General features: G+C 39.2%; 1 protein-coding gene across 6 annotated transcripts in view; it reads left to right on the forward strand.

Annotated features, from left to right (window-relative positions):
• SYNE1 (spectrin repeat containing nuclear envelope protein 1) overlaps nucleotides 1-13,690 on the forward strand; it is a 443,793-nt gene that overhangs the window by 386,179 nt on the left and 43,924 nt on the right. Inside the window, exon 1 of one of the 6 annotated variants that reach the window (XM_070603014.1) lies at nucleotides 6,067-7,022. The exons of the other annotated variants lie outside the window; for them this stretch is intronic. Within the exon in view, the coding sequence (XP_070459115.1) occupies nucleotides 6,931-7,022 (92 nt within the window). The 5' untranslated portion in view covers nucleotides 6,067-6,930. Of the gene's footprint in view, nucleotides 1-6,066; nucleotides 7,023-13,690 lie in introns of those variants that run through there. 6 annotated transcript variants of the gene reach the window in all.

A 13,690-nucleotide genomic window follows, 5' to 3' on the forward strand; every position in this document is an offset into this window, starting at 1 on the left:
CTCATAAATGGCACTTTCATTAACTTCGAAATTCTCCTTATCTCATAAATCCACTGGTGTTTGCATTGAGCTGAAAGCAAGAAAGTCATATCCAAACAAAATCCATTCCCACAAGAACATTCTTTCTTTGGGGGCTTCAACCTCTTGTAAGGAAGAAGGTGAAACTGATGAGCAGGGTCTGTGGAGGGTGTTTTTGTCTGCAGTAGCAAAAATTTTTTAAAAATGTCACATTCCTACTATATTTCTCGTTAGCAAGGTGTGGGAATAAAGCTAATTATTGCCACTTTGCTTTGTTGTAAAAACATTCTGCATTATTGTAATTTTGTGCTTAGCTTGAAAGCCTTGTATCTGAGAGGAATATTACATTCAGCTTCTGTTGCAGAAGGCAGGGTGGGTAAAAGAGATCAAAGGCAAAAAGAAAACAATATATAAGGGTTATACTAACAATCTGAAAGTCTGCTATGATTGAATGAGGCACTATGCTGTTTGGTATAAAGAGGGAATGACTAACAGATGCTTTATTTTAGGTGAACTTTGCTTCATATTGGAATGGAGTCTCCATGAGGGCAGCCTCTTTGTCCGTTCCATTTCCTGTCTATTATGAGAACCAAGCGCAATGCTCAAACGCAATTGGGGCTCAATAAATATTTGAATGAATGAACACGTGAATGTTTGAATGGCTGTTCTCCTTTATGGCAGTTAGGAGAGTTGGAAAGTTGTAAATGCTTCTGATTCACAGCCATTTAGGAGCTATCCCACAATGTGCCTTTTTAAATCTGGGTTCTTCTCCTTAGCCATGTTGCGTAAAGATGGACAGGAAATAGTGCCTCTTGAATACCATGTGCCCATAAAAACTGCATGTGGGTATGACAATTCCATGTCTCGATTTTGAAAATATTTAGTAGACTTTTTTCTACAAGGAGTTCTCAAAGAGGGTCTAATTTAAGCGAGAGTATAATTTATTTTAGTGATAATGAAACAAAAATGGACTAAACGTTTACCAGCTTTCAAAATGTTTAGCAATAACACTGCAATTGAACCCTTAGTTTGTGCCAATGACTGTGCTACAGGCTTTATATATATCTTGTGTGTTGTTCCTAACACCCTTTGAGGTGGGTGTTGTTCTACCCATTTTTCAGATGTGGAGGATGAGGCTCCCCGTGGTGACGCACATGCTGAGTGGCAGAGCCTGCACTGACTCCACAGCTCGTGCTCCAGAGCACTGTGCTCACCCGCCTGCCAAGCGTATGACTTCCTTGTCCTTGTTCTGGAGAATGCAACTAAAAGGAAATTAGGATCTGTTGTTTATTTCGACAGTCTAATTTCCCAGTCCTTTGTAAAGTACTGACAATGTTACAGGACTGTGAGAGACTCAGGATGCAAAGACAGAGGTCCCTTTCCTCAAGGAGCTCATGGTGGGAATACAGACATGCAAAGAAATCAAGTAAAACGAGGGGCTAAGTGCCCTGAGAAAGGACTATGAAGGGAGACAAATGCACAGTTCAGCTTAAGCTACTCTAAGCATGTAAGCATATGTAGGTTTTAGAACCCCAGTGCTATGTTTAGCCTTACTTCTCAGCCACTGATAACAAAATCTTGTTTCAGAAGGAGAAATTAAAGCCCTTGTGCTGTAAATACCCGTCTTAGGGAAGCCGCCCATGTGGGAAACATCCCTGGATTTTTAGGGTCAGGTTATGACTTGTTGATTGGTTTGTGTTCAACTAGTTAATAGTCTTTCCCATTTTTAGTGGCTCAGTGGTGTGGGATATGGGAATGCTCTATGTCAAAGATGCCTTAAGTGAAATTTAATATAATTTCATGGTACCTCAGTGTATGCCCAGCTGTTAGCCAACAGTACCTCAAATAAGTTAGGTGCTTTCTCCTGAAAGCCATGTGTATTTATAACTTTGCTCTCTGATTGTTCAAGTGAGAATTTTCTAGATGTTGTTTAGTTTATTTTTCCAAAAGCGACATTAGTAATCTGGAATCAATTAAATATTTACAAGGTGCATGCTTTGCACTATGGTCACTAAAATACTCATATCTTTCTACTTTTGTAGAGTCTCATCTTACACAGATGTGATTCCTGCAGGAGATTTTTGTATATACATTGTCCGTTTTTAATTGCTCTTTCCAAAGTAGACCAGAAAATAAGTTGACCGTTAATTTGTCCTGGAATTTAATGCCACGCTGGATTTATAGTCTTATTGCAGCCTCTCCTACCTGGCCCTCAGCCATCACATTGGCTTTCCATTTCCTTGTTTATCGGAGCTTTGCTAGTACACAGACTGGCTGACCATCTCCCACACCCGTCTTCAACTATGCCCTGCCAGCTGAAATATTAAGTTTCTATGATTCAGTCTCATTCATCACTCTTTCCCCTTCCAGCTTTTTTTTCACGCTAATTCATTAAAGCAGAACATAACCTAGTTATGCCTTTTGGTATTTCTATGCTCTTGTGGAAATGGAGGAGTTACTTTTGAAGATGATATTTTCAGGTGAACAGCTTCCCAGCTAATAGAAACATGAAAAAGAAAAGAAAGAAAAATGATTCGCTAATAATACACGGTCTACTGTTACATACAAATAGAGTGCTTAACTTTGAGTCAACTTCCTGTCACCAGTGGATTAGCATAGACTATTCTGAGTTCAAAATAAACGTATTTTGCATTGAATTTTTAAACTGACTGTCACCAAGCGTTGTTGGCTTTGTAGGGCAACAAAATTTGCTCAGTTATTTTTAGGGCTCAATGGATAACGTTCTAGTGTCCTTTTCTTACTTTCTAGACCTGCTCAGTCCAGTATGACAGTCACTAGCTACATGTGGCTATTTAAATTAGCTGGGTGAGATACAACTAAATTACGATTTAATTTTAATTATAGTCTGCTGTACTAGCCACATTTCCAGTGTTCAATAATCACATAAGGATAATGTCTAGCTTATTGGACACTGCAGATACAGAACATTTTCATCATTCTAGAAAGTTCTATTGGTCAACATTGGCCTAGGCAATTAAAAGCCATTTCTGAACCATTGGCTTTTGTTGTGTCAACATAAGAAATAGTCATTGGTGTAATTGTAATTTCTGTAAGACTGTCTTCAAGGATTCTAGTTCTCATGATGTCAGTGAACCCTATGCAAAAACCCACATAGCAGTTTTTCCAGAGCTCAGGACTCGCAGGAAGTCTGTCTGTTAGCATTAATTGTTTAGTGCTTCTTACAACAGACAATGCGTTATTGAACATTTCCCATCTAAGTATCTGGGAAGGTCAGGCTCAGGTTGCTTGCTCCTTTGTAATGACTTTTTTTAATTAACTGAGCTCTTTAATATAAGGATATTCTTTCCTCTACCAAACCTAAATCCCCATCACCAAAACAAAAGCAGACTTTAGTTATCTGGCTCTTTTTTTCCCTCCAATAACAGCTTTATTGAGATATAATTCACATACTATACAACTTATCAAAACTACAATTTGGTGATTTTTTAGTGTATTTACAGAGCTGTGTGTCCATCACCCCAGTCAATTTTAAAACATTTTCACCACCCCAAATAGAAGCCCTAATCACCTTTTTCACCCCTTAGCCCTCCCTTCTTCCCTCAGCCCCAGGCAACAACTAATCTACTTTCTGCCTTTCTAGATTCTGGACAGTTCACATACATGAAATTGTACAATATGTGGTCTTCTGTGACCCGTTGCTTTTAATCTGTGTATTTATCGTAATTCCCTCAAATGTTGTGTAGAAGTAATTTAAAAAAAACATTGAATGCCTGCTGTATATGAAGTACTGTTCCTGTTGCCCTAGGGCAGAGGTTGGCAAACTTTCTACCCAGCACCAGATAGTAAATATTTTAGGTTTTCTGGGCCAAATGGTCCCTGCTGAAACCCCTGTGCCTTCGTACTGCAAAAGCAGCCATGGACTTTATGTAAACAGAAAATCATGGCTGGGTTCCAACAACATTTTTACTTACCGAAACAGGTGGGCAGCTGTGGTTTGCTGACATCAGCTCTCAGGATATAAAGATGAGAAAGAAAATGGTTCCTAACTAAATAAGAATGACAACAAGTATACACATGGCTGCTCACCTCAGGGCCTTCCTCTTTCCATCACATCTTTTCGCTCACTCTCCGGTCCCTGGCTGTTGGGCCCAGCTGGCTTCTAATTATCCTTCGTCTTCTTCCCTGTCTCCAGATTAGATCAGATTTTTCTTGCTTGCTCAACAGGCCCGCTGGACTTCTCCTTCATTGCATTTCCCTCGACTGAAATAAATATCTAGTGTGATCAGTTGTTTAAATTTTCTTTCTCGACTAAATTGCAAGTGGATCTAACTTGAGCACCAGAGTGATTGCAGAACCGGGCTGAGTTCTTTGTCACTCCAGTGTCTGTTGAGTTTCCCTAGTCTAAGTCATGGGATGGGAAGCACCATAAGGACAGAGCAGGGGCTTGGGGCTTCAGCTGCCTGAGTTATAGCGTGTTTCTGCTTCAGCTCCCCTGCGGCCTCAGGCAAGTTACTTAGCTTCTAAGTACCTCAATTACCACATGTGTGAAAGGCTATTAGGAGGATTAAGTGAGATGGTGCCTGTAAATCGATTAGCACAATGAACTGCATGATAAACATCAGCTCTCATCCCAGAGGCAGTCTAGAGGCTGTGTGGGTGAACCACCTGTGCAGTGCAGGGAAGAGAGCGAAGTCGGAGCTGCTGCCCTCAGAAGGGGTTTCAGTCTAACAGGAGTTCTAGCCATACTAGAGGTGAAAGAAAACTTGATTCTTCGAATTTATGGCTGGCGTTACCTCATTGTGGTCAATTCAGAGATGTCTGGCCAAGATCAGGAATGCAATGATGCAGCAAGCATGGAAACAGTCCTGAATTAGTCACCAGTCTTGAGTTTAGGCCACCCTGTACTGGCTGTGTGACCTAGGGCTTACTGCATAACCTCTCTGAGTCCCAGATTCCTCATTTTTAAAGTGTTCCTTAAAATAAATACCACATTTCTTGGAGCCAGCCTGGTGGTGCAGCGGTTAAGTTCTCACGTTCCACTTCGGTGACCCAGGGTTCACCCATTTGGATCCCGGGTGCAGACCTACACACTGATTGTCAAGTCATGCAGTGGCAGGCGTCCCACATATAAAGTAGAGGAAGATGGGCATGGATGTTAGCTCAGGGCTAGTCTTCCTCAGCAAAGAGAGGAAGATTGATGACAGATGTTAGCTCAGGGCTAATCTTTCTCAAAAAAAAGAAAGAAAGAAAAAGAAAGTAACCACCACATCTCCAATGAGACAATGCAGGGGAAAGGACCATATATACTATAAAATGCTATATATGCATATCTTATTCTATTAGATGGCTACAGAGTATTCCATAGTTTTAATATACCATGATTTTTCTAATATCTTCCCTATTGGTGGTCCTTGATATTGTTGCCATTTTTTGCTATTACAATAATTTTGACTTAAAAGCCTTGCCTTATATTTAATTCATTGGAATAAATACATTCTGCTAATGATAATGAGCATGAAAAAAATAATTTTGTTTAATCCATGAGGAAAACTAAATAAACTAAAAAGGGATTAACCTAAGGAAATAATGGCAATAAAAATTTTTAAAAATCTCAAGCTTTTAGAATAGTTAATCACTATCAAGAATAAGCACATTTGCCTCCTGTTGTAGAACTGTGACTAATATATTCCTTTAACCAAAGCTCCTAGGGTGACAGTCCTGATTGTTAAAAATAATGTATCAGAGGAGTGATTGTTTTATAAGGGAATTCAGGATAGGATATCTTTAAGTAGCAAGATGTGAAAAATAACTTTGTTTGTAACTAGGTTTGCTGGAGTATATTTCTTATGTAAAATATAGGTTTGTTTCTGTTACAAATAAAATGTTTCTCTTTTAAAAGCAATCAACTCACATGACCAGAAGTGAATGCTTTCTTTTATTCTAATTGCAATTCATCATATAGGATGTCTAAAAACAATGTAGCAAATGTTTGTAATTTATTTATTTATTTCTAATTTATTTGTGTATCTGTAGACCTGAACCCAAAAAGAATATAAAAGAGCCAGCATTAGTCACGTTTTATTAAATTACCAGTAATTAATAATTTGGGAGGTTATTTTCTTGAAAAGCTTCAGTTAGGAAATTAATATAGACTCAGTGCAGAAAGTGTGGAAATGCCTGAAATTCACGAAAGAAAAATAGTTACCTGAAATTCCGCCAAGCAAATGAACTTTGTTATCGTTATCTTGAAATGAACATGTTATTTTTGTCACTTTACATCGTTATTTTTAAAAGGACGAAGGTTTTGCACTTGTAGGGAGAGAATAGCACTTCTTGCTTATTTTTCCTGCTCACAGACTGTTCAAAGGCAAAGACCAAGGTCTGTCCCACAGACTATCGCTTGCATCCCACCTTCCTAAATTTCCTACTTAGACCGCTTAGCTGGCATAGCCAACTGGAGGAAAAAAGAAACCGTTCCTTCGTGCTACTACAATTGGCTGTACTTGTAGAAGTTTTGTTTGTTTGCATTTAGGTGATTTCTTGTTTCCAGTTTAACAAGCAGCCCACAAGAAAAGTTGACTGTCTTTCCCGAATGGTGGAGTGTCTGCAGCTGGCTTTATTTTTGATATTCTTCTTTCTTGGGGCCTAATGCCCCCCCTCTTGCAGATTACACTGAGCCTTTTCCCCTTCTTACACTCGTGGCCTACATTCCAGGAGATCAAGCCTGGCACATGTTAATGAATGTAGGTTTTATTTAGAAACATGACCACTTGTCACTGCTCAGTGTCATGTTATCAGGCAGCGACTTACCAACATTTGTCTGGAGTGAGCATTTTCATACTTCCATGCGCAGACAAGGGGAAACTTTCATCCCCACACAGGATTTAGCCTTTTGCTCTGCAGACTTAACTTTTTGCAAGTAGAAGCTTCATGGTGGTGGTAGAAGATCTGTGTGCCCTGAGGATGGCAGAGGATGGCAGTGAGGACGCTGATCTCCCAGATTGTAACTGCGACGTCACAAGGCAGGCATCTCCTTGAGTTTCTTCCATTGTGCATAGCTTTGATGTTGTGTGGGTTTATGGGATAGATGCCGGAACTTTAATCCATAATTGTTTTTCCCAGTGTTAAGTGGAGATGATTGGTGTTAGGAGTTCATTGGCCATGGACTCCTAAGAGTTATTTATTGGTTTGTTTTCTTGTCCCCCTACTGGGCATGCGGAGCTGGATGAAAAGGTTAATGGACTTTGTTATGGCTTGGGATCCCAGTTGTCTCTGGACTGTATGCGTCATACATGGGGTATGGCTACAGTAGAGAGCCTGACACACAGGAAAGAGATTCAGAAACAGATCCAGTCAGTCCATCGTCTGCTGTTAAAAGGATGGGCTTCTGATGAAACTGAAATTCAGCCTTATGCAGCTGACAGCTTTGTAGCTGAAGGCTTTCTTTTTATTAAATAAAAATCTGCTCATATTTCAGGGGCCTGGAGGGTTTTGTATGTATGAAAAAGCTGATTTTATTTGGGTTTTTCAGTAAGTTTTGGTCGCTGACTAGTTTTTAAAACATGTGCAACACGTAGAAATTTAGGTTGAAAGTAGTCATTTAGTGTATTATGTAAATGTTTCTTTCATGATTTTTTCGGTTAGAATAACATTATGACGGGATTTTCATTTTTTTTAAATAGTTTTCGTGTACCATCACATCCCGCAAATAAACCCCCGCTGATGAATAGGATTCACTAATGATACTTTCGGTTCTATTATATTTAGAATTTTAATTTTTTTGTTTTGGTTTATGGGTCTACTAAATTAGTTTGAAGGAAAGTAGTGCTATATATATATATGTAAAATATGTAGATATATATGTGTATTGTATATATTTATGTGACAATGTTAAGAAGCTGGACAAATGGATTTAGCGGTAGAATCCTTCTCAAGAAGGGTCAAGAGCCTTTGATACAATTGGACTGTGAAAGGAGAACCATAAGTTGCCGAGACTTAAAAATTTGCCAGACTTGCTAAATTTACCCAGACTTCTGACATCTGTAAACATCTATTTTAAATTATAATCCTGGGTGCCACTACAAGCACTGTGCTCAAACTATTACAGTGAGAGATATATGAAAATATTGTGACACTCCAGCCAAGGATTTCCTTTAAAGGAATGACAGAAAAAATATGGGACGTTTCTCTTAAGAAAGAACGATGCTGTAAATATCAAGTGTAATAATCTCAAGGAAAATGTGTGGGGTCTTTACTACCCACTTCTCTCCAGCTGACATCTGCTCCCCCAACATACACAGAATGTATTTTGCTATTTGTAGTCAAATAGACTTTTAAAAAAATGAGAAATGAGAACCACTTAAATGTTCGCCCCCATTGACTTTACTAAGTTTTACACATTCATTTGAAAGAGGAACTTGTCCCTAATGGACTATATGAACAAGCATTTCCGTGTCACGATGCCCTTGACATATTGCTCACTAACTGCTCTGACTATGGGAACTTGTTCAGTGTATATGAGATTGCTAATCCTGTAATTTATTTTGCTAGTGTAGACAATATCCAATGGAACAGTGTTTACTCACATCTCATTTTGCCTTAGCTCTTTTGATTGTATTTGTAAGTGAATTTTAAACCAAGAAAATGAAAGAATTTTAGTATTTGACAAATAGACCATTTGCAAATGTCAAACCTAGAGGAAAAACTTAAGTATACAATTAATATCAACTAAATTAAAAATAAAAAAATATATTAACTAAATAAAAATATTTTACTTAGAATACTAATTATTAATGTTTAGCAGGCATTTAAATAGTCCCCAACTCTGTGCAAAGCACTGAGCTTAGAATGGCAGGGGAAGGGGAAGACCAAAAGTGGAAATTCACAGTTCCGGCTTTTCAGTGAACTTACCAGGTGGGAGAGGAACTTGTGCATAAATAATACCAGGAAGTTAGAATAAGGGTAAGACGGGAGCGAGCCTGGTGGCTTAGTGATTAAGTTCCTGCATTCTACTTTGGCAGCCCCGGGTTTGCAGGTTCAGATCCCAGGTGTGGACCTAGCACTGCTGGTTAAGCCATGTTGTGGCAGCATCCCACATACAATAGAGGAAGATTGGCAGAGATGTTAGTTCAGCAACAGTCTTCCTCAAGCAAAAAAGAGGAAGATTGTCAACAGATGTTAGCTCAGGGCCAATCTTACTCACCAAAAATAAATGAATAAATAAGGGTAAGAAGAAAACAAGCAGTGAGCGAGGCCCTCCTCCAGCCTTGAGCTACACACAAACCATGATGATATTATGAGGTTAGTATAAAACCCTATCCCAAAGCCTAGTAAGCACTCCAATTCTACCAAGTCTGAAGATGGGAAGTTGGCCAAGTGGGAGAGGTTTCCAAGAGGACATCCTTACAGGGCAAAACCAGGACAGACATCTTGTTGCAACCAGCCGTTCCTCAGTCCTGTTCCAGTGGGTTTATTGATTGTAGACCATCCTTTCAATCTGGGCCACTAAAGCAGGATGGCCACAGCCACGTTAAATTCCAAGTCCATGCTGTGGTCATTGGCAGAACGTGCGCCCCCAGCTTTGCACCCAGTAGCCATTCTAAAACTCATCCACTGACTGACACTCAAGTGAATTTTGTCTTATATATGAGAGAAATGTGAGTGAGTTGGATGTAAAAGTTCTTAGAATTACTGTTCAAGGCCAATACCTTGAAATGCCCTGGGGACAGGGTACAGTTTGTACTTAGAAAGTTAATTAGAGCAGTCTTATCTTGAGTGGAATTGTGAGTCATGATAAACATATTGCAACAGGTTTTCCCTTCCCTATCAATAGAACATATTATGAAATATGAACAGAATTTTTTAGATGCATATCTTTTTCAGAACACTGTAAGGTAATGCGCCTAACAGTGCTTTTACAAACTGAAAATATTATTCAAATATAGGTATTATTATAATTAATGAAAAACAGATATCATCATTAATAACCGACCCTAGTAAAAATCCTTTTAAAAGCATTTGTGTGACAAAGAGGAAGAATGATTTTGTCATGACTAGATTTTCATTTGAGAGAGAAATATTGATTTATAGAAACTGTAAAAGAAATGGTGACATAAGTTTTAAGGAATTAAATAAAAATGCTCAAAATACTTTGGTTAAGAGACATTTTCTTCTGAGTAGTGGGTCTTGACTAGTCATCTGGAGAGGAGTGGCGGGGGGTGCAGAGGGAGGTGGGAAGAAGAGAGTTAGCAGCTGGCACGTGTGGTTTGAAAGCACCCCTAGGTGACCCTGTAACCATCCCCACTTGAGAATCACTTCTTTACTGTCTGAAAGTAATAAAGTTGAGAAATGCTGGATGACTCTACGTGCGGGTCGTCAGACTTTGAGAGTATTCTATGGCAGATCCCTGCCTTGAAATATATCACCTCTCTAGAGTTTTAAAGGTCATGCTGCTCTTGACATTTTTTTCAAGCAGATGCCTCTTCAGTTGGACCAAGTTGACACCTTAGAGGCTGAAGTATTTTGCTTTTCTGCTAGCCGTCTATATTATGAGCAGTGTCAATAAGGTGACCACATTTCCTGAACTAAAAGGCAAGAGTCACGGCCTTAAACCAGAACTGAATTTTAAATAAGGGCTGTATCAGAAACATTGATCATCCCTATCACTTTTCTTTGTAGAGCTATCTATATACACTCAGCCATGTCAGGCCCTCACCGGGGACTCAGTAATCAGCTTTTGCTGCTATTTCTTGGTAAGAATAGAGCTAAGAAATACTACCTCTGTTCTTCCCAAACTCCTGCTCACACCCTGCCCACAATGGGAAGGCACCTTTCAAAACTAATATATTTATCCATGCGCTTGTGCCCTTGACCTGCCTCCTCGGCGTGCTTGCTCCATTGATTATATTCATCTGAAATTTCTCTCCTCCTTTTTCTCCTGTCTTTGGCTTCTTTCTTATGAGTTCCATACTCTCTGCCTGAAAACATTCTAAAGCTATTCCAAATATTAAACTGCATTGAACAAAACAAACAAAAACATCAATTTTTCCTTGTAGCCACATCATTCTACAGGTTTCAGACCATATTTACTCACCTTCACTGCCTACTTTCTTAAAATAATGAACAACCCTCCCTTGTCATAAGTGAACCCAAATGCATTCTGGGTTCTGTTTCCCCAGCCCTCGATGGAACTACTCACTTAGGGTCGGCAGAGCCCCCCGCATCGCTAGACCCCAGGTCCTCTTTGTTAGGCCTCATTATACTATACTGCCCTGCATTGGGCAGAGTAGACCATTGGTCCCCAAGCTTTAGTGTGCATAAGACTCCCTGCAGTGCTTGTTAAAAATGCAGATTCCCTGGCCACACCTTGAGAGGTTCTGATTCAAAGGAAACTGCATTTATTGGAGGCAAACCAGGTGACTCTGAGAAGGGGGTCATTCAGATTGTACTTCGATCAACAATTCCTTCTTTATTTTATTTTATTTATTATTATTTTTTTTTTTTTTGCTGAGGAAGATTCACCCTGAACTAACCTCCTTGGCAGTCTTCCTGTATTTTTTAGTATGTGTGCTGCCGGCACAGCATGGCCACTAACAGAGCGTGGAGGTCTGCATGTGGGAACTGAACCCAGGCCATTGAAGCGGAGCACACTGAACTTAACCACTAGGCCACCAAGGCTGGTCCTATTTTTATTTTTATTAAATGTATCTGACATATAACATTGTATAATTTTAAGGCAATGTGTTACTTCAATACGTTTATATATTGTAATATAATTGTCATTGTAGCAATATTTATCCCATTACGTAATTATAGTACAATATTTTTGTCTATATTCTTTATACTGTGCATTAGATCTCTGTGGCTTATTTACTATTCGTTGCAAGTTTGTACCCTTAAACAACATCAATCTGATCCCCCCACCAACACTTCCTTCTTGAAACTTTTCCTGCATTTAATTTCACGCTACCTTTTCCTGGTTCACTTCTTTCCTTTCTGGTTGTTTTTCTTTCTCTGCGATTCCTCCTTCTTTAACTGGCCTCCTGAAATTCATTCTTCTCATCCACACCCTTTCAGGTTGAAACATGTCCTTTCATAAGGCTTCAACTCTATGCCAACAATACCCAAGCCAATGCAATAAACTCCATCCTCTTTGCTGAACCTAAGAACTACCCGATCCCTCGGGCTCGTTGTATCTCAAACGTTCATGCACCATTAATCCCAAGAACTTGCTCCTCATCCTATATATCCTGAGGTGGCAGCATCCATCTAGTCACCCAGCTGGGAAACACATAGTTTTTAGCTCCTCCTCCCTCACATCATGCCAGTTCATGAATTTAGCAATTCCATCCTCACCTCTGTTACCACTGTTTCCAAAATGTAGGCTTTGGATGTAAGATGCTTGGGCTATTCTTTTTACTTCCTGAATGGGCTTCCAGAACACCCTCTCATCACACTTACATATTCAAAATCAGAACTGGTCCTATCATCCTCTGCTGGTAAATCTTGGCAAAGTTCCTGTTCATTTTTAAAACTGCATACAAACCCATTATCGTGTCACTGCAGGATCTTTATAATCTTGCTCCAGTCTTATCTCTTACCACTTCTGCATCTCTCTTCCCCATCCTCCCTGGCATTACCACACTGTTTGCCTTCAAAATCTCTACTTTTCTTCTTTCTGTTTCCTAGGCCAGAAATGTCCTGCTTGGCTTACATCCGTCTTTCAAGATGCAGTTCAAATGTTATTCCTCTATTTCCCCTCTTTCATCAAAATCTAAGTTCCTCCAATGGCAAGGTTGAAACGGTAGTCATCACTGTATTTCTACCATCGAGCACCGTAAACGTCTGTAGAAAGAATAAAGAAAGGAACGAGGAGTAAATGAATGAATGAACGAATAATTCCCTGAATGTGGCCAGACAGAATTGACACTTCTTATTTATCACCCAGAGACTTGGTTCATTTCTTTAGTTTGGTTCTTTCCACACTGTATTAGATTTCATTGTTCACATGTCTAGATTTCCAGTCAGATTATACATGTCATTAGGAAAATAAGTCTTATTTATTTTGTCCTCCTGGCATCTTGCACACAAGATTTTCACAGGTGACAGTTAGATAAATGGGAAACTTAAACAAATGAAGTTTTACTGCTTCCTGGAAAAGGTGGTAGACCTTTTTTGTGCGTGTGTGAAGCATGCAATGTAGCAAATACTGAACTGAAGTAAACTCTGAAAATGGAAGAGTGGATAGTGGTGGCTTTGTGTCTAGCCTCTGCTGTTTGCAATCCAGCAGGTCCTCAGTTTACCTTTAATGTGATCTGGCATTGGTAAAACTCAAATTGCTCAAATGCATGTGATAACTCACTGTTAGTTTATCTTAAGTGTGCTTTCTTCTTTAAACTGAGTTTGTGCCCCAAGAATGCTAAAATATATCCCACTGGGGCAAAAGGATCAGAACTGTGGCTTTGTAATCTGTGGATTTGGTGACAATCCACTGGAAATGTTCATTTTTTTCTCCCAGGTGTACTTCATAGGAGTATAAATTATATTTTTTGTGGAAATAATCATTTTTGTGACAACCATGAAGCTTCTGTCACTGTTCTATCATAATAGCTGTGTTGAGTATAATCATCGTTAATATTTATTGAATGTGTCCCACATATCCCACATTATTCAGCTCATTTAAATCTCACAA

This window comes from Equus przewalskii, chromosome 32, assembly GCF_037783145.1.
Source record: "Equus przewalskii isolate Varuska chromosome 32, EquPr2, whole genome shotgun sequence".
In the NCBI taxonomy this organism is placed as follows: Eukaryota; Metazoa; Chordata; class Mammalia; order Perissodactyla; family Equidae; genus Equus; species Equus przewalskii.